This window comes from Gadus chalcogrammus, chromosome 20, assembly GCF_026213295.1.
Source record: "Gadus chalcogrammus isolate NIFS_2021 chromosome 20, NIFS_Gcha_1.0, whole genome shotgun sequence".
In the NCBI taxonomy this organism is placed as follows: domain Eukaryota; kingdom Metazoa; phylum Chordata; class Actinopteri; order Gadiformes; family Gadidae; genus Gadus; species Gadus chalcogrammus.
In genome coordinates this window covers 11842308-11865577 of record NC_079431.1, presented here as the reverse complement: position 1 = coordinate 11865577, position 23270 = coordinate 11842308, and the positions used below count along the sequence as shown (strand labels likewise).

At 45.7% G+C, this 23270-nt stretch overlaps 2 protein-coding genes across 3 annotated transcripts in view; both read right to left on the bottom strand.

Moving 5' to 3' along the window:
* The window catches only part of LOC130373918 (mitogen-activated protein kinase kinase kinase kinase 4-like), a 45333-nt gene extending 35666 nt beyond the window's left edge, over positions 1–9667 (bottom strand). For both annotated transcript variants that reach the window (XM_056580578.1, XM_056580579.1), the window contains exons 1-2: positions 9392–9667; positions 9072–9137 (exon numbers count right to left, since the gene is read on the bottom strand). In XM_056580578.1, coding sequence (XP_056436553.1) covers positions 9072–9137; positions 9392–9448 — 123 coding nt within the window. In that variant the 5' untranslated portion in view covers positions 9449–9667. The remainder of the gene's footprint in view (positions 1–9071; positions 9138–9391) is intronic.
* Positions 9668–10347: 680 nt separating this feature from the next.
* lonrf2 (LON peptidase N-terminal domain and ring finger 2) lies at positions 10348–20109 on the bottom strand. Its single transcript, XM_056580580.1, has 13 exons — positions 18988–20109; positions 18161–18914; positions 16651–16769; positions 16156–16278; positions 15102–15257; positions 14591–14837; positions 14257–14362; positions 13866–13980; positions 13527–13648; positions 13052–13238; positions 12701–12835; positions 12272–12421; positions 10348–11963 (listed from the first exon to the last, which is right to left on the bottom strand). The coding sequence occupies exons 2-13, from the start codon at positions 18909–18911 to the stop codon at positions 11805–11807; spliced, it is 2370 nt and encodes a 789-aa protein (XP_056436555.1). The 5' UTR covers positions 18912–18914; positions 18988–20109; the 3' UTR covers positions 10348–11804.
* Positions 20110–23270: the final 3161 nt, after the last annotated feature.

Sequence of the window (23270 nt, the reverse complement as noted above, 5' to 3'; positions counted from 1 at the left end):
GTGTGTGTGTGTGTGTGCGTGTGTGTGACTGGCCATCTCTTCCCTAACCTCTGACCTTTATGCATACATAATAACATACAAACTCTCTCTCGCTCACCGACTAGTTGTTGTGGTTTGGTTCTGGCTCGTAACAAAAGAAATATAGATCAGGATTTGTGGTCTGTTTTTGTGCCATCTCTGTGACCTTACAAAGACATATCTATTATCTGGCCCAGGTCGCAAAATACCAAGAGAGACAAACAAGATCAACCAAAAAGCTTCCATATAATTTATTCATTTTATTATCAAGATAGACTGACGTTGGTCACCGTGGTTACCACTCAACTCAGCATCCTTATCGACACTCACACCCGTAGAAAGGGGTCCAACACATTAATAAACCATAAAGTGCACGGGGCCCACCATTTCCACACACATATACATGAAGTCAAAAATTAAAATAACCCAAACATATCACACAGATGGAATTACCCACTACATAACTACCGAATATCTTATCAGGAAATGCACATTAACATCTTAAAGTCAGCTTATAAACTCAGTCGCGGAAACACACAGGACGGGAGGTGTTGACTGAATCCTGCCTCCGCCTCTCTGGTTTGCCTCAAGAGTCCGAAAGGCTGTAACTTCAATCAGCTGCACTGATCAGCATTGTGAGTGTACGGTCATTGGTCACTGGCTGGGCCAAGTGACTGTTAGGCAGTTAGTCACCAGCTCGGCTTCGTATCCAAGAGGGAAAATAGACCATTGAATCTCCTAACCCGTTGAAACGCCTTGAAGGAATAGAAGGAAACGATTGACTGAAATTACATAAGATTACAATGGATTTCACACCATCTAATTTTCTGAAGCTTAATGCACACCATGATGACCCTTGATAACATAATTAGAGGTGATTTACGCATTTCTGTTACTTTGAATAGACGCATTTCTGTCACTTTGAATAGTGAATGTAGTTTGTCTGTCGTTGGTTCGGTGATAGTTTACTCTTGTTTGTGTTGTAAGTATGGATGCAAGTATAGATGCAAGTAGGTGTGTAAGTGTAGCAGATGAAACTGGTTTGGACAAGTTTATTTGTGCTATTGGTCAGCAGTTGGTGCGATTAGGAGTTTTTTTATGTGTTATGTGGGCGACAAAGACAACAAAAGAGCACTTAAGCGTTAACAAGAGTGTGTGTGTGTGTGTGTGTGTGTGTGTGTGTGTGTGTGTGTGTGTGGTGTGTGTGTGTGTGTGTGGTGTGTGTGTGTGTGTGTGTGTGTGTGTGTGTGTGTGTGTGTGTGTGTGTGTGTGTGTGTGGCTTATTCCTCTGTGTTCTGAATCGCTTCTGCTGTTAGGAGTTGCAAACGAGAGTCTGCCCGGTGACAAGACAGACAGCTTTGAGGAACTCTGCTCCAATAAGAGACCTGTGTTCTGATCACATGACCAGGGTACTGGCCAACCAGGGGCTGTGTTGTGATCATGTGATTGGGTTTGGGGCGGGATTTAAAGGCTGAAAACAAAGCTAATGAAGGCATGAGGGGTGCCAGCTGGCAGGAGGAGGCAGATCAGAGGAAGAGGAGGAAAGAACGGAAAGAACAAGACGTTAAAGGAGAAGAGGAGAAGGAGGAGAAGAAGACTCTAGCCAGGTCTGGTTTAGTCCTAAAGGCCCCCACATTCCCACCTCACATACAGTGAGGACAACCCCCCCACCCCAACAAACACCCCCCCCCCCCCCCCCACACACACACACACACACACACACAACCCTAACACCCCCCAGACAGACCATAAAGCAGAAGCAGCTAGTACAACTGGACATGCAACAGGTGTTGTGTTACACTGAAAAGCAAGAAACCATTAAGAGCTGCCCTCGGAGCCATAGGAGACAAATAAACCCTGTCACAGCACAGCTGCCTCAGAGCCATAGGAAACAACTAGAAACAATGAGAGCTGCCTTCACAGCCATAGAGAACAAGAAACCATCAGAGCTGCCTTCAAGGCCATAGGAAACATCTAGAAACCATGAGAGCTGCACTCACAGCCAGTGTTGGGCAAGTTACCTCAAAAGAGTAATGCATTATTTATTACTTACTTGTACTGTCATTTCAAAGTAATTGGTTACATTACAATATTACTGTCTTTGAATTTTAAGGCATTAAACTACTTTTAGATTACTTTTGCATTACTTTCACCCAGTGGCGGCGCCAGGGTGTTGCTTGCTGTAGCTATAGCAACACCAAGATTTTGCTTAGCGACACCAAAGCAACAGTTGGCTAGATGTTCTGCTTTTTTGTGTGATACAAAAATAAAAATGAGTGATACAATGTTACAACAAATTAAATTTAAGATCTGGGGTAATTTTATTTATGTTTGAATATGATGATATTTCCCCAACATCTCGCTCACGCCAGTGCCAGCACCGCCACTCGCGAGATTACAAACGAGTGTAACGTTGCCTAGCGACAGTTAGAATAACAGCCTACCGGAGTTTCCAGTTAAAAAATTAAATTACACAAATTACAAAGGAGAAGTTTCTCGTAAGGTACAAGGTGGTGGCGACGACTGATAGTAAAAACGTGGACCCTAACAGTGAGGAATCTGAGGATCAAAGAAACGATTTGGATTTTTTGGAAGGAGAAGAACATTCTAGTCTACCGCTGTCTCCCGCCTAGCCATCCTGTCAGCAGTAACTGGACGAAGCCGACGAACATGCTAGCACTTCTACCAAAGAGCCTGCTGCCTTGAGTCCCATCCCGTCTACAAGTATTGTCGTGCCAATGTAGTTACCCCCGATAGAAATGCGGGAGCGTGCATGCATCCAGTGCAGGTGGAAGGAGAGATCTATATATTAGACTCATTCATTCAGTGCAGTGCTCAAGCTGAAGCTCGAAAACTTGAGCATCGGCAGTAGCAAGATAAAAAAGATATCCTCTGTCGACAAGATGTTTTTGATGTCTATGTTTGATGTCTTTGATGTCAGATGATATACTCAAAGATTACTCTGGGTAGGAAACACTGATGTTTCCTGTGCAGGGCCCAACTGATATTACTTTTTTGCCACTGACTCAATACCAGTTTCAGGATAAAAGTCGGTCGGGTTTCCAAAGAAAGCATTCAGACTGGCACTACCATAAGGTTCCCCCACGCACTGATATCATGTGACCCCCAGACAGGAAACTGCTCAGGGGTTATGGGTCAGGGTCTGGGACTTCCGCCACCAAAGGTCAAAGTTCCCTTGGGGTCGAGGGGCGTTCTGGGTGAACCCAGGGGAACTTTGACCTATTGGAGGAAGGGGGGCACTAAGGTGTCACTTTAGTGAGAGACTGAGGAAGTTTCTTTACTATCAAGAAATGTTGGTGCCATGGCAAGCTAGTCCAGGACTACCAGCATATATAAAGTGATACTAAAGGGAAAGACTGGGAACAAGACACGACCTGATCCAGAACCACAGAGGTCACTCTGCACAAATCAAACATGTAAATGTTTTATTTAAGTTTTACAAACAACAATGTTGGCTCCTCCTCCCTCCTGCTGCCTTTTGGCTAACCCAGATGGTCAAGAGATGGTTCTCCATGCATACAATACCACCACCCCTATATGGGCACACAAACACACACACACACACACCCACACACACACACACACACACACACACACACACACACACACACACACACACACACACACACACACACACACACACACACACACACAAACACAGCCAAACTAAAGAGGCTCAGACAGGCAAAACCAAGTGCTGGTATTAAGGAAGGATGGGGGGGGGGGGGGGTTGTCTCGGAGGGGTTCTGTGCTAGCTTAGCTCTGCTCAGCTAGTCCAGGTCTGGTCTGGTCTGATTAGAATACAGGATTAACCATTCACCAGATGGACTTGATATTACCTCATAACATCTGTAGAATGACTGGCTGTGTCTGAAAACATCTAATCCATACTACATTTTGCTTAATTCAAGCATATTCTGTGCATACATTCATAAAGCTTTATTTAGGGAATAATGTTAGACTTAATTTCCCTACAAATGTACTAGTTATCATTTAGCAACACACCCCTATCTGCCCCTTATTGACACGCATCCGGAATGTCCCTTTAGAATAAACGCATCAGATAAATGACAGAATAGTAGTAGTAGTAGTAGTGCATCTCTGGTCTCTATGAAGGACAACAAAAGTATACAGAGAGAGGAGCCACCAACTAAGTGGGGTCAGGGTTCACATGTCAGCCAAACACAACACACATGATCTCGCCATGGGGCAAGGCTTGAAGAAGCCTTGTGGAGGGGAGACTGCTGGTAATGCACCTGGACGATCCCAGCAGTACCATAGACTTATCATACACTGTTCCTCTGATGCATATGTTCCAAGGAACACCTACTGTACGTCTATACGTCTTCTTCTTTAAACGTCAATGGGCCATACAGGCGGCCATCTTGGAATTGAGCAGAGGCATTGTGTCTTCTGGTTCCTTTCAGACAGGAGGAGGTCAGAGAGGAGTAAGGAGGAGAGCTCCAGGAGGAGACTCTAACACACACTCAGCACACCATCACTAAAAATGAATGGATGGGGGAGGAGGAGGCAGATAGGAAGAGACAAGGCCACAGAGAGACAAGGCTAGAGGAAGATCTAGCAGAGAGACTAACATGATTAGAGACAGCTTAATGGTAGTGGTGGAGTCATGAGTAGCGTATGCTGGGTACGTGTGTGCGTGTGTGTGTGTGTGTGTGTGTGTGTGTGTGTGTGTGTGTGTGTGTGTGTGTGTGTGTGTGTGTGTGTGTGTGTGTGTGTGTGTGTGTGTGTGTGTGTGTGTGATCACAGTCTATGTTTGTTCAATATGTGTGTACTAATAGACATCTCGATAATATGCTACATGCTGATTTTCCTTCCTCTTAAAATTACTAAGTATTGTTCATCGCTCTCCTTTCCCTCTCCATCTACCAAGGTGGAGCTGGAGTGATGTTACCCAGTAGGAGAGTGAGTAATACCCTCCCTCATTACACAGTGAGGATCGGTCCATCCAAGAGGAACCAGTCCTGTTTAGGATGGAGGCTACACCTCCAGTTTCATGCTACACCTAGCACACTGCTAGCATGCTGCACTTCAAGCTACCCCCCGATGCTATACCTCAAGCATGTGCCACCTCTAGCATGCAACACCTTTTGCTATAGCAGCTGATGTAGCCCGCTACTTCTATAGCATGCTATGAAAACAATGTTCTATGATGAAGCAAAGCAGAAGTAACTTTGATTTAAATATGGTTGGGAGTTTTCCTCTCAGCAGAAAGAGGAACAACATTTGTTCTGGTTAGTTAGAATAATCAGTATATCTTCAATCAAATATAATAAGCAAATATAAAAATGAAGGCCAATACCTGACTAAATACATGCACCTTTTACCTTAAGTACCGATTTATACTGAGCAAAACCCTAAACTGTTAAACGATAACCTGAAGGTATATAATATCAGACAGAGTCAAGGTAAAGGGGAACCAGGCTAGTGGAATTGACATGAGGACGTTACCTGAGAATCTAGATCATGAGTGAAGGCTCGACAAGGCTACACTGCTGTGAACCATGTTGACTATGCATCTCATAGGAATAATGCTACCAGTTGTTGGCTATTCTGTACTTCTTGTATACCTACTTCCTGTGTTTAAAAGGACAGACATTCCCGTTTGAATGGCCGGAATTTTGAGCCAATTTCTGGTGAGGATTGTATAATGGACATTTGCACTCTGCCCCTTTCTGAATGTAAGTTTAGCCTTTAGCCTATATATATATATATATATATATATATATATATATATATATATATATATAACAAAGAGAAAACATGACTGATGTTGGATTGGGTTCGTTAGACCTGATGTATTACAAATTATAACACAAATGGCGAAAAGTGTTTAGGGTAGAAAATAAATATTGTGTTTAAACCTCCTATCTTATAGCAACAAAACGGTAGAATATATGAACTCATGATATTCTGTATCAGTACACAATACATATAGCCAGGAGCGTCGCTAGCAATTGAAAACATTCGGGGCTGTAGCTCAGAAGTTAGAGTCATTTTAAAAGGGGTTCGGGGGTTTCTCCCCCGAGAAAATTAGAAAATCGGGCTGATGAAATATGCAATTGTAACGTAGTTTGAGAAGGAAAGGAAAGACCAATCGTCATGTCTGACTGTGTGTGTGTGTGTGTGTGTGTGTGTGTGTGTGTGTGTGTGTGTGTGTGTGTGTGTGTGTGTGTGTGTGTGTGTGTGTGTGTGTGTGTGTGTGTGTGTGTGTGTGTGTGTGTGTGTGTGTGTGTGTGTGTGTGTTTTAGCATGCATGCAGGCGTAATTTGAACCTACGGTTACTAATATTCATACTGGTTTAAATAATACATTTGATAGTATTTCCCATCTTTGCTGAGCATGAGTTTTGTTCGCAAGATCAGTGATTAAAACAAATAAAAGCCTGGGCTATTTAAGTTTTACGGTACCACTGTCATGCACCTACCCGATGTCAAGTGGACCGGGTTGAATTCACTGCGGGTCTCTCTTCTTATATCCATCTTACCAAAGATATTTTATTACTGTCCTTCTCAACACTCTCTTATCTCACTAAAAGGCTAGCAGAACGAAACAGCAATATCGACGAGATGCGCTATGCATAGAGAGGAAAGAATACCGACGTTGAATTTGCAACATTTTGCTACAAATTGTTCTAAATCTGCCCATATATGGACACGTCCCAATTGTGCAGTTTTCACTGGCTACAATGTTGCATCTGTGGCTGCTGGTAATGCAACCACAAAGAAGTTTACTCTACGGGGCTATTTTCATCATTATTATTATTATTATTTTTTTTTTCACGGCACAGCGATCCGGGGCTATTCCCAAAAGATCCGGGGCTAGCCTCGAATGCCCAGGTCTAACGACGCGCCTGCATATAGCACAGTACAGTAATACACACTATTCGTTTATACAATTCTTTAAGTTAAAACCATCAAATGATGTCTTGCATTAAAATTATGCCGTTCAGGAGAGGGGGGCAAAGTCTGTTTGTGGGGTCAGGGGTATTTGGGCAGCTGGAGGGTCAAGGTTGTGGGCGGAGTCTATGTCAAGGTTCAGGGATGTGGGAGGGTGTGATATAGCTCCAGGGATGGGGGCGGAATCAGATTGAAGTTTACATGCGGAGGGATCGGCTGTATCAGTGGATGGAATCTGGTGTGAATGATTTGATTGGTTGGTTTGGGTGCCAAGCTGAAACACAGAGCGCGCTCAGAAGGCTAGTAGCTAATTAAGGCCCAGCTCTTGTTTTTAATATGGTTAAACCATTTGCTCAGAGAGGAGAAGGGTTGAGATGCTGACTCGGGTCTTCTACTCCTCTTATCCAACATGTCCTGCAGATTATGGCTTGGCTTTTTCAAGCATAGTTTTCACTAAAGGGCCAGAGAAACTGAAACCCACTTTAACTGCTATGACCTGTGACCTTTATATAAGTGCTTGGTTGTTGGACTTCAATATGTGTAAATACTCTTTTACACTGTGTGTGTGTGTGTGTGTGTGTGTGTGTGTGTGTGTGTGTGTGTGTGTGTGTGTGTGTGTGTATGTGTGTGTGGTATGTGTGTGTGTGTGTGTGTGTGTGTGTGTGTGTGTGTGTGTGTGTGTGTGTGTGTGTGTGTGTGTGTGTGTGTGTGTGTGTGTGTGTGTGTGCGTGTGACATCTCAAGTGACAGAGCAGCCATGTGAATGGATGGCCGTAGATCTGGGGGGGGGGGGGGAGGGGGGGGGGTGGTCATGGCAGGCTACCATTGGTTAGATCTCTCGTCAGCACTATATATAGCGACGAGTAGGACCGGTACAGAAGGATCGAGCCAGGAGAAGATCAGCAGCTCTGTGCATAATGTCTCACACACATACACAAATACTCATCACTACGGCATGACCCTGCTCATTCATCTCAGCCCCCTCCCATCATTGAGATTATAGTGAATTTTGGACAACAGCAAATAAAACTATTCAAGGCAGAGAAGTACGACCGACCGACCCCGTTTCCACCACTTTCTGGCTTCCACTCTATTACCTGAGGGTAATAGAGTGGGTCTTTCCTCCTTATCGCAGTGGGGTCCAGCTGTCAACCCTCCCCCCATCCCTCCCGACCAAACCGGGCTAGCCTCTTCTCAGATCAACCCATCCCTGAAGGTCCGCAGGTGTACACACCCGTGGCCACGAAACCAAAGACTGAGTCACGGATCACACGCCTGACATCCCAAATCTACGGTCGGGGCCAAGGTCCAAGCTGGGCCAAGGACAACCGTTGGGTTAAGATTATGTTCATCATAACCTGTTCTTTTTACGCATGCAGTTTGAAAATCACAAAATAGGACTCTCAAAGATTCCCCATTGAAAGGAGAGAAGGTATCCTGAGAACCGGTCGAGGAACAAGCCCGGGCAAGGCTACTCATCCACCCTCTTCTCCGCCTCCCCCTTCTTGGGTTCTACTCTATACTCCCTCCTTGCTCACTCCCTCCTCTCCCTTATATCCTCTCCCCTCCTCAGTTATCCTTTCCATCCTCTCTGTCCTCCTCTCCCCATCCTATCTGCTACAAATAGCGGCATGTCCAAAAGATGTAGGATTTCGGGTCCAGAACTAGGCCAGCGCGGCCGACCGATGGACGCAAAAACGGCCCCGTTATTTCCGAGGTGTGTCCGCCACATCTACCTGACAAATGACTAAATCCCGGGCCTAGCGCAGGCCTATAACATGAATGCGCAGAGTCCTCTACTCGATGCTGCATGCAGCTGGAGAAGTCGGTCGGTGTATGTATCAATTGTGATCGATCGGGATATTACAAACGCATTGCTAACGTGGAAATAGAAATGATGTTGGGCTAAACATCCTGGGCGGGGTGGGGTGGTGGAGCGGATCCCGGCCAGTTGAAAGCCGGCAGATTATCCCGACAGAGGAAAGCTATAATTGTCATCTCAGATCGGGAGGGGAAAGACATGTCTGTGCTGCAGATTCGTGCTTCTTTCCCGACGCTATTGGGCTATGAACCAGGAATGCTACACGAAGAGGAGGGAGGGGAGCCAACCAACCTTGTAGACTTGTCCATAGGTCCCATTGCCGACCACCTCCACCAGCTCGAAGATCCCAGCAGGGTCCTGAACACAACACACAAATACACCGTTTAACCATACTGGGTTTCATTTTAATGGGAGTTAATAAATGGGATGGATTTAGGTTAGGGTTGATACTACTGGAACTACCGCATGCCAGTATAGGCTCTATACATATGGACCAATACCACATTAACATCATATAATGCACAAATACTGTGCATTTACTATTTTTCTGCACATTGATCCAAGCAGAGGGGGAAAAAAAGCAAGAAACGGGATCAGAGAAAAACACTCACCCGGAGAGATGCGAGGTCTATTTCCACAAGACTTTTAGCAGGAGATTCGTTCGCCATTTTCAAAGCTAAATAGAAATCGCAGCGTCTCTATCGCTTCCTTCAAACTGATTTTAGAGCTACAGAACACAACACATCGTCGGGAGGTTTCTCCGTAATCCCCAACTGGTGGTTTCAGCCCCGATGCACGTTTTCTTGGTCCCCGACGCCGAGCACAAGACGCGGCTACTCCATACCCGTGAACCGCTACTGTTACCAACCAGTGTCTCTCTACCTCTCTCTCTCTCGCTCCCTCGCTCATCCCCGCCCTCTCCCACTGCTCTGGGTCAGAGAGAGGGAGAGAGGGAGGGATAGAGAGGCACCAGAGACAAGGGGAGATGTTTGTATTTAATCCCTTGGTAGTTTGTTTATATTTTTATATTAGTTATATTTTACTGGATATTTAACCTTCATTATTATTTACTATGTGTTTGTTTTTGCAATGTGAATGTGTATAACATAATGTCATATAGAAGGAAGGGGTGTGGGTACAAGGCCTGGGAATGGATGTTGTTAGTGAAACAGTAGATAACGGCTCTCCAGCTTTATACTTTGTATCAGTGTATAAAACATTGCATCACCAAGAAGGGGACTATCATTTATTGACATTACACGATGCTTATAGCAATGTTTACGTACAGCAGCAGTTCTACATTGTTGACATATTACTGGATGAGACTAGTTAAGACAGAGACAGATCAAGGGGTCAGACAGTCATTAAGGATCAGGTAGGTGTTAGACAGTGAATACAGAGGGGTCACGAATGAGCGTGTTATGCTAAGGCAAATACTACAGAGAGAGGACATTAAGGAGCAGGATAGACAGTGAATAGAGAGAGGTAATTGAGGAGTTATAATCCAGTTCATCCAGGGAACATGTAATGAGATGTTCAGGCGTGGTCATAAGTATATGCCGGTGTCCTTCTGCATTTCTATTTCTCTCGCTCTTTCTGTCTGTTGACCAAGAAAAATTCATCCCTGGACGAACTCCATGCCCTCCGTTTCTCTGTAGCAGCATAATGCAACAATGCCACCTAGTGGCCAACACTTGCCGTTCCATTCAGCGGAAATCGTCCACAACTACATCGATGTCACTATGCAGGCCACATGTGTATTACATGAGTCTCTTAATATGTAGTTTCCTGTCATATTTTGAGTATTGTGGAGCAGATAGGGAGAAGCAGAGCCCAAGTGTAAATGAGTTTTATTTAATATGCAATTAAAAAAATGAAGTACAACATCTCCCTTTACAAATATACAGGGGGAACGCATCTTAACCCCACCCCAGAGTGCTCACAACAGCCATCGTTAACACCTAAATGGGCAGGGACAGAGCAGAGACAGACAGAGGTGGAGACAGAGGGACAGAGACAGAGAGAGAAAGAGGTAGAGACCGAGCAGAGACCGAGATAGAGGGACTGACTGATGTAGAGACGGAGAAAACGAGTGAAAGTACATCCCAGATAAAACTTCACAATGGCCTCCGATATACATTGACGGACAGCAATTCATAACAGGACAACACGAGAGACACTCACAGAGTAAGACAAAGAGATGTGAAGCAGTCCAATCCTCAGACCTCTGACATTTCCGTCAGTCATCTCCAGCGCAACCTAACAATCTTCCTAAAAATCTAAAAAACAAATTTGCCATGAGAAAACCAAACAGTGCCTTATTTAATTCTGTCCTGTATTGGGACTCTAATTAGGTTTTAGTGCTTTCCTACCCTTGAAAGCAAGTAAAGCAAACTAATACATTCAATCTGGAAATTCTCAAATTGGTTGTACATCAGATTGTATATTTTAGAGGTAGATAGGTATAGGGTATGTTTTTATTTTCCTTAACCTTTTGAGTATATTGTATGACTCAAACACTTCAAACCAAACTTTTGCTGAGTCAAAGGTTTGGGCACACCTCATTTGTGGGGGTGTGGAGCACCACAGGCCGCTATAGTCGGTCCCCTTTAGTTTAGCCAACCACTACGTTGCTTCTGCCAAATCATGTGATGGAATCACCATCAGCTAACGGTCATTTTTCTTTCCTAAATACAGACCTAAATTGGCAGTGATGTTGACAAAACACGGCTCCTCAAAGGGCCAGGGCTGAGATGATCAAGCTAGATGAGCAACAGATCAGATCAGAGACAGAGATGGACGGAGGAGTAGCAGATGACAGGGAAAAACCAAACACTTTGCGTCATGGTTCTTCAGGCGCTGACTGGAGTACTTCAGAGTTCAGGAACATTCATACATGTTCTGATGCTGCAGTACGCGGTCAGAAGGCAAATCTCTTGGGGCAGATTGAGGGCCCCCAGGGCCAGAGAGGTCAGGAGAGGAAGGGGCTTCCTGGGGGCTAAGGTCCAGACATCCTCCAGGCCCTCACCGGGGCTTCTTCCTCGTGACGAAAATAAGGACCCGGCGAATGGCAACCAGCCGGTCCTTGAGGGAGGTCATAGCCAAGATGGTGAGCTGAGCCCGGCTCTCCAGGGGGAGAACCGCCAGGAGCCACCAGTACCAGGCGGGGCCACTGGGTAAAGCCTGCCGAAACAAAGAACCACTCCATTACACTTGGGCTACGCTGTAGAACCACACAATTATGACTTGTTTGTGCAGAAGTAAATGGTTTTTAAGCCGTTTTACTGAATAAATTGCTTAGTAAATAGTTCCCCATGGCACTACAGTCGGCCATACCCCATGGCTAGGTAGTTCAGCTATGCAGTGAGTGAGTGAGTGAGTGAGTGAGTGAGTGAGTGAGTGAGTGAGTGAGTGAGTGAGTGAGTGAGTGAGTGAGTGAGTGAGTGAGTGAGTGAGTGAGTGAGTGAGTGAGTGAGTGAGTGAGTGAGTACCTGGGGCTCGGGGTCCTTGGTGGGCAGGTGTCCGAAGTGGCTGACGATTTGGTTCTTCATGGCGTCTCGGAGGGAGGTAAACCAGCTGTTAGCCTGCTCATACACAGAGTCATGCAGCTTCAGCAGCTCCAGCAGCTCCTCCCCCTCCTCCTGATTGGACAGAAAACAAGAGATTCTTAAATCTGATGCGGGACCAGTATATCTTCATATTTAACAGAGATTAAGTATTATAAAACATTTAAGACACATTTTGCATGGGAAATGTCTTTGCATGTGTTTTCGTGCATGTGTGCGTGCACATGTGTGTGATAACACAGCCTACGCCAATAGCCTAGCCCACTCAGGTTAGCAACATAGCCTTGCAACACATATCCCCATTGCCTCGCCAAGCCAATAGCCTAGTCCACCCGGCCTGACCACATCAAATACCTTCTTGTCCTCCAGGTACTCTATCTTCGCTGTGTTATAGCCGTCTCGTTGGCCGTGGCTCAGCACCTTGAACCGCGACACACCGATGGTGTCCACCACCGAACGACCGTCGGGAAAGAACTTCACGTCACGCACCTGCAACACTAACTCCCTTAGTTCACGCAGGCAGTGCATAGTAACACCTGTAGTTCACTGATCAACTGTAGTTCATACCATGATGATGCTAATACTGAAGCTAACGCAAAAACTAATGCTGATGAATCTAGATGGTAACGCTCACATCACTAAAGCTAAAGCAGCCACGCTTCACACACAGAGAGGGGTTGACCCCCTGACCTCACAGCGACTGACCTCAAGCATACAGCCGTAGTCGGCGAACCCCTTGAGGTCGTCGGCGATGCACATGCCGAACTGCTTGGTGCCGGTCTCCATGGAGCGGCGGATCATGAGGCGGTAGCGTGGCTCGAACACGTGCAGCGGACAGGGGATGGTGGGGAAGGCCATGGTGCACACGAAGATGGGCACCTCCTGGTTCAGACTGGACCACAGAAGAGGAAAGTGAGCCACAGCTGAACAACAAGCTACAGATAAACACTTAGCTACGGACTAATCATGAGGCTACAGTTAGCTACAGCTTAACACTGTGCACAGCTTAACCTCTAGCTACAGCTAAAAATGACTGCTAAAGAACTTGGCAACGGATAAACATGTAAGCACATATGGAAGAAAAAAATTAATTGTATATATATATATATATATATATATACATAATTTATTTTTTATCCTTAGCCTTCATTCACGTATTGAAATTTAAAGGAATTTTTACTTTGAAAGTTCCTTAATTTCCTCCTCGTGGATCTTCTTCCTCTCTGCCAGCTCGTCTCCAAGGTAACGCTGTAGCACTTCCTCCATGAGCAGGGTCTTGTTGTACCCCCGAGTCGCCAGATACTTCAAAAACAAGTATAAATGCATAAATTAGGTATTGATTCCGCTATAGAGAGGTATGGACGGAGTAAAAAAAGAGGCGCAAGAAGAGAGAAGAAAAAAGGAAGGAAAGAGGACCACCCTACACCGAATAAGAAGAGAGATTATGGGAGAAAGAGAGGAGAGGGAAGGGAGGGAGGATATTATCAGAGCAGTGTAGGGCAGGCGCTGGGCTCCTCACCTCGGCCAGGTTCTCCTTACAGAGCGGACAGTTGGGGTTGTGGTCCAGGCAGCGCTCGAGACACTTCAGACAGAAGGTGTGGCCGCAGGGCGTCGCCACCGGCTCATAGAACAGCCTGCAGGAGGACACGGGAGAGGGGGTGACGGCGGCCGTTTGTTACTGGGTGTTTTACTAAAGCACAATATATAGCTGCGGTGCTGCGCCGTAAAACTAGCAGTTCACGCACGGCGAGTTTGAATTAGGTGTACGTGTTAATGCATTAGTGAGTGAGTGAGTGAGTAAGTGAGTGAGTGAGTGAGGTGTGTGAAAGTGAATGTGAGTGAGTGTTATGTGTGTAGGGTGTGTGGGTTAGTGAGATTGTAAGCGCGTGTGTGCTTGTGCGCGTGTTTACCTCATGCAGAGAGAACACTCCATGTCAACACTGTCTAGCAGCTCGCTTGGAACCGTTCTCCCGCAGTTCTTCCCGGCTGTCGGGCTCTGTGAGCTGCACCCCGCTTCTGGAAATAGACCACAGGACACACTGGGGTCAGTCCCACCGCACACTAAACTGGAACACAGCCCTTCTCTAGCCAATGACCTAATTTACTAAAGAAGGTAAGAGGTTCAGTTCACCACATAGCCAAATAGGTAGAGATGGATAAGGGGTCTCCATGTAGGCCACTGGGTCGAATGAGGTACGGGTCAGAGGTTCTATTCTCTGTGCTGCGAGAAGTTGGTACATGTACCTGGTCTGGAGATCTTGGAGCGTGGGCAGAAGGAGATTGAAGTTCCCTCTCCACTGTACCTCCTTTTCAGGCCACCAGGAGGTGCTGGTAGGGCTGCCAGGACACTTAGCAGGCTCTTACTGCTGCCCTCCTTCCCATCCCCTCCTCTGCCTCCTCCCCCAGAGGCGTCTCCTCCGGGAGAGAGAGAATGGGGGCTGGGGGAGGTGTTGCCGGCTGGAGGAGCCTTCGACGCGCTGAGCTCCGACTCCTGGAGGGAGGAGAAAGAGGGTTGATCCAAATAAGGGTGTGTGCCGGCGTGTGTGTATTTGCATTGTATGTGTTGTTGTATGCATGCCTGTCCTCATGTGGAGAGCATACTAAATTCTCTCTCTCTGAGAAAGATTGGTTACGTTCTTCTAGAGGTACCCTAAATGCTGTAATCATCCTAAAAAATCCTAGCTGCAAATGTGTGGATGTGGATGAGCGCACTAATCTTTGATGAGCGGCTGGCTCTGTGCATTTGCGTGCTCACCGTAGAAGACCAGCCAAGTCTGGGGGTGAAAGTGCTGAGGGAGCTGAAGAGGGCAGGGGGTTTGATTAGGCGTGAGGTGCCCCCCCCCTGCAGTGGGTGGAGGGGGGTGGGCCGATCATCCCTCTCGAACACAGAGGAGAAGAGTTCGCTCAGCACCTGCACGCACAAAGACACACACACACACAAGAAACACAGCGAGGTCATGCAGGGTTTACAACGTGAAACGCTCCTTGCAGAAACACCACATAACCAATTCTAACCACGTCCTTGTTACCATGGAGATGAATACCTTATTAACTCATATTTCTCTCAATGACTTCAGCATTGTTCCCGTATATGCATCAAGCTAGTTGTCATAGCGACCTAGGAGGAGCCATACAGAGGACAAGGACTAGAATATCAGCACTTAAAGGCTAATTTAAGTGCTCCAAGTTTAAATAGAAAGGAGGTGGGTCACTCATCCTCTGACGTTACTCCAGGTAGGACCAATTAGAAGGCCCGCCTTAGCACACATTATTTAGCAACACTGCTGCCATGGAAACATGGGGTCCTAATGATTCCAGACCTCTTACGCGTGTGTAGGTTTATGTTTTATGGTTCAATAAAAAATGAAAAATAAACATTTGTGCAAATTTGTGTGTATGCTGGTGTGCACAAATGCCTCCCTTCTAACCATATATAAATGTCACACATCTCCTGTGTTTGCGCATCAACATTCTCTTGCATTTCAACAGTGGGCAATAGGGGCGTTGGGTGAGAGATATTCCACTGGCTTCAGTACGGGACCCAGCCTCGGGGTGATGGCAACTCTGTATTCTAATGGAGAACGCCCAGTGACCCAGCTTTCCCTGCCATTTTAAAGCTTAAACTCAGTTTAAGCAGTCAGTTAGAGATAAAGATCTACATCTATCTTTCTGAAAGAATATTTCTGCGTTGAATAGCAGTCTTATAATATGTACGTAAAACATCTAACCTAAAGCTAAGCTGTTACATTGCTAAGAAGTGACGTTATTCAATTGATAAAAATCAAACGACCAATAAAATACCACCGTACCGTCTGCGCCTCCAGCTTGATTTTGGTACAATTGGGTTTGAGCGCGACACACAGGAAGTACTCCTGCAACGCCTCATCCTTACGACCCGCCTTAGTGAGGGCTGAAGCCATCAGGTGGTGAGCCTGGGAAGAGGGGGGAAACAATTAACCACCTGCTTTGGCAATAAGAGGCGTCTTGACCCAGACCCTGATCACACAAAAAATATGTATACCTTGCTACTATGACTACTTTATTAACTATAATATTATTTTCTAATTTAAACAGATCTGCAACAGTATTATAATCGAGGTTATTTCCAAGGTGCCAGCAAGGGGACAACTAAAAACTACTCTTTTGTTTTGTGCTAGGAACTAACTCGGCCTTGACCATTAACAGACCACATGATGAGGCCACTGCTGGGAATGTGGTGCTAATGGGACCACGGTGGTCCAGACTAGGTCTCGGGTCAAAGTAGATCAGGGGCTAGGCTAGGTTGGAGCAGTCTAGGGGGTTACCTTGGGTGAGAGCGGTTTGCTCCGGCAAAGGCTGGTGGAGTCCTGGACAGCCAGGCTATAGTTGCTCATCTCCATGTGCAACTTCGCCCGCTGCATCCGCAGACTGCCTAAGGAGGGTGCTGTTGAGAACGGAGAAAGACAATGTTGATCAGTTCATGTCGGTATTATAAGAAGTGGATACACAGCCCAACGGCTTCTGTGATGGAAGTCCGACAACACCACTCTGCTCTTCAAAGGTTCCTGAGGGAAAGCTTCTAGGTTCGTTTCACATTCAATGGCTCCGATAGAAACAACTAGATCATTGTGTTCAAGTATCGCATACTGATGCCTGGGAGTCGGGAACCTCAACCCACGACAAGGTAGACTGTCGCCACAGTTGCACGTATAGGTTTTCTGCGTCACTTTACACAGGCAGCATGAGCTATGCTAGAAAACGCTTTACTCTTCATTCAGTGATTAGGACTCTGGGGGACCCCTACCCTAAACGATCCCTACCAGGAGGGAGTACAGCCTGAATTACCCCCTCTCGGCATGGAAGTGGTACAGCCTGACCAGCCCCATTTCTGCTAGGAGATGATACAGCCAGACCCCCCCCCCCCCTGTAAGTGGTACAGCCCGACCTCGACTGATAAAAACCACCTCCCGTTGGCCCCACTGGGCCTCAAAAAAGCAGGTCATTGCCTTGGGTTAGAGATAAATCAGGTTATAGCCGCTGTTTAACCAGATGTTAGCAGTTAGTCAAACACAGATTGCTAGCAAAACATGCTAGCAGTAAGTGACGCAACCCACTCAAAAGATGTAGTTAAATTCCTAGCAAAACAGTTCTGGGTTCCAGCCCTGATGTCATAAGCCCAACTTGCTTGTCTCCCTCCCTTAATCTCATTATCTTGAAGTGATACGTCTTACCTACCAGCGCCTCCTCCTTACTGTCAAACCCCTAATGACCCATCTGCCTTCATTGTGTCCAACCCCTACCTGCTCCTTGTTGACATGGCTCTGTACATGCTCCACCGTGACCCTTGGAATTTGAATGAGTCTACGTTGATTTTAACTTGTACATTTACTTGGCCTTTGTATGCAGTGAGGTCTTGCATGGAGTGTACACGTGAGAACCAACCTCCGCCACCCATGGCTGGCCTCGTCTTATTTCATTCTCAACGCCGTGTGCAGGCTCTCCGCATGACATGGGTAGTCAGCAGAAAGAGACCAACACCAAACAGGTTGAATAACTGTGGTTGCTGACACAACCGTCCCCTATTGCGTAGTTTGGTGATTTGAACATTATAAGGTGTTCCTGTCAGTCGTTATAAAATACTTTGTGCTTCTGTGCTGGTTAGGTAATGAGAGAGACAGGCTTCATAACGAATGACCTGTGTTTTCATAGGGGGACAGATGCCACCTGTCGACGAATCTCGGAATGAAGAACACAAAATCTAGGTCAACCTGGCAAAACTCCATTCTCGACTATTGAAAACAACTAACAGTAATAATATCCACAATGTGTTCTTACCAAGCGCGACTGCTTTGTTGAAGTGATGAAGTGCGTCCGTGTACTTGAGTTTCTTCCACAAACCCTGCGCCTCTACCCAGTGTTTCCTGGCCCCACTCTCCGCCTCGAACCACTTCTCCAGCAGGCCACTGAGAACCACGTTGATCCTCTGACCCCCATCGGCGTCGTTTTTATCCAGTTTACGCTTACAATGTATGCAGTCTTTCACGTCCACCAGGCAAAGTCTACAGAAAGTGTGGCCGCAGTCCAGGGTGGCGGGCTCGTGCAACAGACACCGGCACAGGTGACAGGAGAACATGTCAAGGGGTTCCTCTTCAAACCACTCAGCGTCTCTCTCGGCCCCGTCCGCGGCCCCGTTACCTGTTGTTTTCACTTGACAAGCAGTATTCCCATTCCCACTACTGATATTCAACTCCTTCTCGCGTAGAGTCCGGGCTATGCTTTCCACCAGCAATCGCAGCTCGTCCGGGCGCAGCTTCTCCAGGTTTGCCGCCGTGCAATAAGAGTCTAGCGCTTCGGAGACGCGCCCGGCCCGGGCCAGGGAGTCGGCCTTCCGCAGACAGAGGCCCCGGTCGGGCTGCTGGAGGTCAGCGAGCTGGGAGCTGTAGATCTCCACGGCAAGGCTGAAGTCCCCGGCCAGGTTGGCCACTTCGGCCACCTCCAGCATCTCCGGGCATATCCCCGAGGCTTGGGGGTTGGAGAGCGGGTGGACAAACAGTTCTCCATGAAGGGGTTGGCTTTCTGTCGCCATCTTCTGCAAATTACTAAAAGTTAAGGAGCGATATGGCAAATCGAGCAAACATCCTCACGCGGTAAATAAAACATACTTCGCAGTGGTCAGTTCTCTTCAAGGACACGGGCGTCGGTTATGTTCCGCAGATAGGTGGAGAGAAGTTTGGCCTCATTCCGGGTAATATGAGCCCAAGTCCGTAAGTCCACATTTTTTAAAGACCGATTTCAATGTGCGGCTTCTGCTTATAGCCCTAGTATCCAAAAGTCGACAACAAAGTGGGAGGGCGGAATTAATTGAAGGTGACCAGACGTCCCGGTTATGAGTTGCGTGTCCCGACTCACGACAAAAGCCTGTTGGGGACCTAAAATATCCCGGTTTTCACCAACTATGAAATGTCTCCTGTGGTCAGCGATTACATAGCCAAAGTGGTCTTATTATAGCCCGATCATTAATACGTTCGACGTGTTAATGATCGTCCTCATCAGTGAGGGCATACGAAACAGGGAAACCTGTCGGCAATTCTGCCAGCAATTCTGCCAGCAAACAAATCAATTTTGGAGCAAATTCACTCCTCAAGCAAATAAGTTTAGGCTAATTTGAAGAGCGTTTCGTCTCTTGAGATTTATCTGCTTGATATTCTGTATTCGATTCAACTGGGAAGGCTACATGACTTGGAGGCGGTGGAATTGTCTTGAGGTAGTTTCCTTGTATCTGTGCTTGGGTTTAACCTAGATTCACGACATAAGCCACTCGTTATCGTCATTGCAAATATTTCCAATAATTTACGCAAACTCTGACTCCAAACAGGACCAGGATGAGAAATTCTGGACTCACAATCGATCCAAATACATCCTCTTTCTTCATGACGAGATGCGAAGAAGCTAGGAGTTCCGATGGCACTTGAACGCCACTTTCCAATACAAACAGCGAGGCTAACCCTAATAGCGTCAGCCGCTCCTATTCCTTCTTATCCAAAGTCCTTATTTCAGGAGGATTCAAACAAACCTTATGATCTGTCGCACTCACTCGCCCTCGCGCATATTACTGTACCGTATACACACGGATACCGCGGTTGTAACATTGAAAAATGAACAATAACTCCAAGGACCTCAATGTTGTGCTAGCCGACCAGCCTTCCAGTCGCTCGGACCGAGACAACAGCAAATCCAGAGAAACACACAATCCGTCAGGTGACGCGTGAACGGTGCCCCCGATTGGTCCGCTATGTGGCTCACTTATATAATCAGTATGATTGTGTAACTTCTAATCGCAGACGACGATGAACAGTGAAGAGACTCACTGCATAAAAGCCAATTCACACGTTTTGCTCCGTCCTCGTGTGAATTTACCTGGATTATAGATGCTACAAATAAAATAATTGTTTTGTTTTCATTTGCCCGGTTTAATCAGCGATGTCATGTCAATTTAGTGGCACACCTCGTCCGATAGGGGTGCTGATGGATGAACTGTTTTATGTAACGTTTTATATAAGCAGGCTGATAACTTGATTTTGTGTTACGTGAGCAGCCGTCCTCGACGTCATCTGTAATGTAAACACATACATGTTCGCTATTTCAATGGTTTCAAATAATTAATTGTGTGATTTTGTGGCCGGGGAAAAATTATACAGTCCCAGTTAAACTTATGTTATGTATTTTTCATTATTGTTAGCAGAATTAATTAATTAACGAATTAAGCAGAATAGAGCAGGGATACCCGAGCTGGAGAAGTTACACACACCGAGAGCTGATGGATAGGAATAGGATGGTCTGTTCTACGTTGTGTCTACACACATAGGCCTACACACCTACCATGCAAGGGTATATTTCAGGCTCATTGTTGAAATGGGCATGTGGGATGACCCAGGTGTGCACGGCCACTTTCGTGGCAGCTCTGCACGCTCCTGCTCCGAGGGTTAAATCTACACATAGATCCCACAAATTGTTTTTTCACGTAATCCCTGGGATTCTCTTCCTGTTTCTCCAGGAAGATTTAAAACAGAACTAATCTGGAAGGCCACACCCACCACATAGTCCAACTAGTTCTAATGACACATCTCTTTGACCCAGATAATTACCTAATAATTGAGGGGGCAGGTTAGGATGTTTGAGTCCCGGTCGAAAGTCTCTGGGTTGATCCCAATTTAAATGACCTCAGTCTAAACTGTAGGCCTCCAAGAGAAAGATGCCCCAACTCATATCTGCTTAAAAAAACAAGTAGGCCTATCTGAATTATAAATTGCTTTGGATGAAGACTTCTGCTAAATATAGACAAAAATAAATTAGTTGGGTTTGAAATAAACTAAGAAACTATTAACCACCAAGTAAGTAGGCCTATAGAGTAACTAGTCAGGTAACTCATCACAGATCCAAAACGTGTATCTGAATTCTGAAGTTGCTTTGGATAAAGTGAGCTACTGGGACTGTAACGTTAACTAAGTTACTAAAGTAAGTACCTGGGTAAGAGTGAGGTAACTCGTCGCAGATGTTGGGCGAGGCTGGCCTCGAGCTGAACGTGATGCTCTTGATGAGGTCAGCCAAGAGACACCTTGACGGTGGTCTGGCTGGCAGATGGAATGACACAGACACACACAGCACCATGCCTATTACAGCTGCTCTTCCTGTGTGTCACATAGCAGACCTTATATCAGGAGACCGCTATTGATGGACGTCATGTTCCCCTGATGACGGAGACACAAACGGAACTTGGATGAAGAATAGGAGGAGACGCTATACTGAAGTGCTAGAGCTATATAATAACGTTATGATTGCAAAGAAATATGCTGTTTTGTCAGCAATTTTTTATATAAATTGGCTTTGAAGGTTTCCTGCTAATCATGTCCTCCTACCTACTTCTCGCTCCCTCGCGTTCTCATCTCTCCCCAGTTTATAACCATTCGAACACATTTTCATAAATTATCAGAACACCAGAGGGCGCAGTGAACCATAAAATTGACTCTACCTTTTAGGTTGCGTCACAATGTGTGGTGTTACAGTTTTTCTCAGTCGCTTTGGTACATTTCTCAGATCAGAATCGAAATTCTCAAAACTACCTGTTCAATCTTCACATCATTATGTCACTTATCTCATTACTTTGAACAAGTTGCCAATGCTTTGGTACATCCATGCAAATGATTATGTACAATTCTCTGCTCTTTGCTACATTATCAATTGCTTATGTCATGTTGATCAAAATGTATTGCATGGGTCTCTATTGAATAGTCCCATCCCAACAACATTTAGGCATTTCATTGCATAAGTCTGTACATGCAAAATGGTTCAACAAGATGTCATAATATGTCAAGCATATTTCTACACATTTCCATTAGACTTTTTTTTTTTTTTTTATCTGTTCTGAATTGGTAAATTGTTATCAGGTGAATCTTGACTTTCTCTAATGAAGGAAAAAGTGTGAAGCGTTAGATCAACCAACGATCAACCAGTTTACTGAAATAGCTCAAAGGTGCATCTCATGAATCAACACAATGTTACAATGTCTGACAATGGAAGGACAAGGAATTGGACGGGGTCAAAAGCCAGAGAGAAGAAGAGGAAGAGGAGTGAGGCTGCATGAGAATGAGAATTTGTGGCACACCAGACAGGAACGTCTGGAGGTTTAGGAAGACTGCACTGTAATTCCTACAGCACTGCATGTACAGTTTTCCCAAAGGACATTGACATATGTTCACATTTCTATATTGAAATGTATACAAATAATACTGTAATCTAGATAGGAAGCAAAAATATGGTGGGTTGGGGGTGCACTCTTCTGGCATAAACATGTATACAGTTCATCTCCCTCCCTTTGATTAAAACAGCAGAACAATAGAACAATAGGCAGAAACATACTGCTGGGGTTCAGGGACTTCAGATGTGCTTACTGTGTAGGCCCCTTCAATAGGATATAATGCAAAAATACACCATTAAACGGTCCCCAGACCAAAATCACAGAACTAGATGATACACCAAAAGCTAATGGAGTGTAGTTGTAACAGTGAAAAGTGGAATGCATGACTCATGACAATTTTGCAACAAAGCGAGTTTGATTAGCAAAGGTCCTCAGCCTATGGAATTAGATATTCGTATTCATACGAATATCGGCAGCAATTCAGACTTGGCAAATAAATTCACTTAGTTGGCTTTAGCACTGGTACAATTGGAGCAGATTTCTTGATTTAACTTTCAAGAAAGTTAAATAGAGTGGTCTACCGGTTATTTAACTTTCAAGTAAAATAGATATTTGTAAAATATTGACCTTTCATAGGGATTTTTTTTTTGTGCATAGAGTGCCTTGAATACCACCTGATGCTGAGCCAATGTCTCCCCCAGCCCTGTGAAGCTCTCCATCTTGGGGATTTGTGGCACTTCCATGGCTAGA

Bases quoted from the DNA above. Each gene is read 5' to 3' on its own strand.
- lonrf2 (XM_056580580.1), bottom strand. From the start codon at position 18,911: ATGGCGACAGAAAGCCAACCCCTTCATGGAGAACTGTTTGTCCACCCG. The intron at 16,279-16,650 runs GTAACCCCCTAG...CCCTCTTCCCAG, and splicing joins GCAAACCGCTCTCACCCAAG to GCTCACCACCTGATGGCTTC. The intron at 13,239-13,526 runs GTAAAAATTCCT...TCTGTGGTCCAG, and splicing joins GAAATTAAGGAACTTTCAAA to TCTGAACCAGGAGGTGCCCA.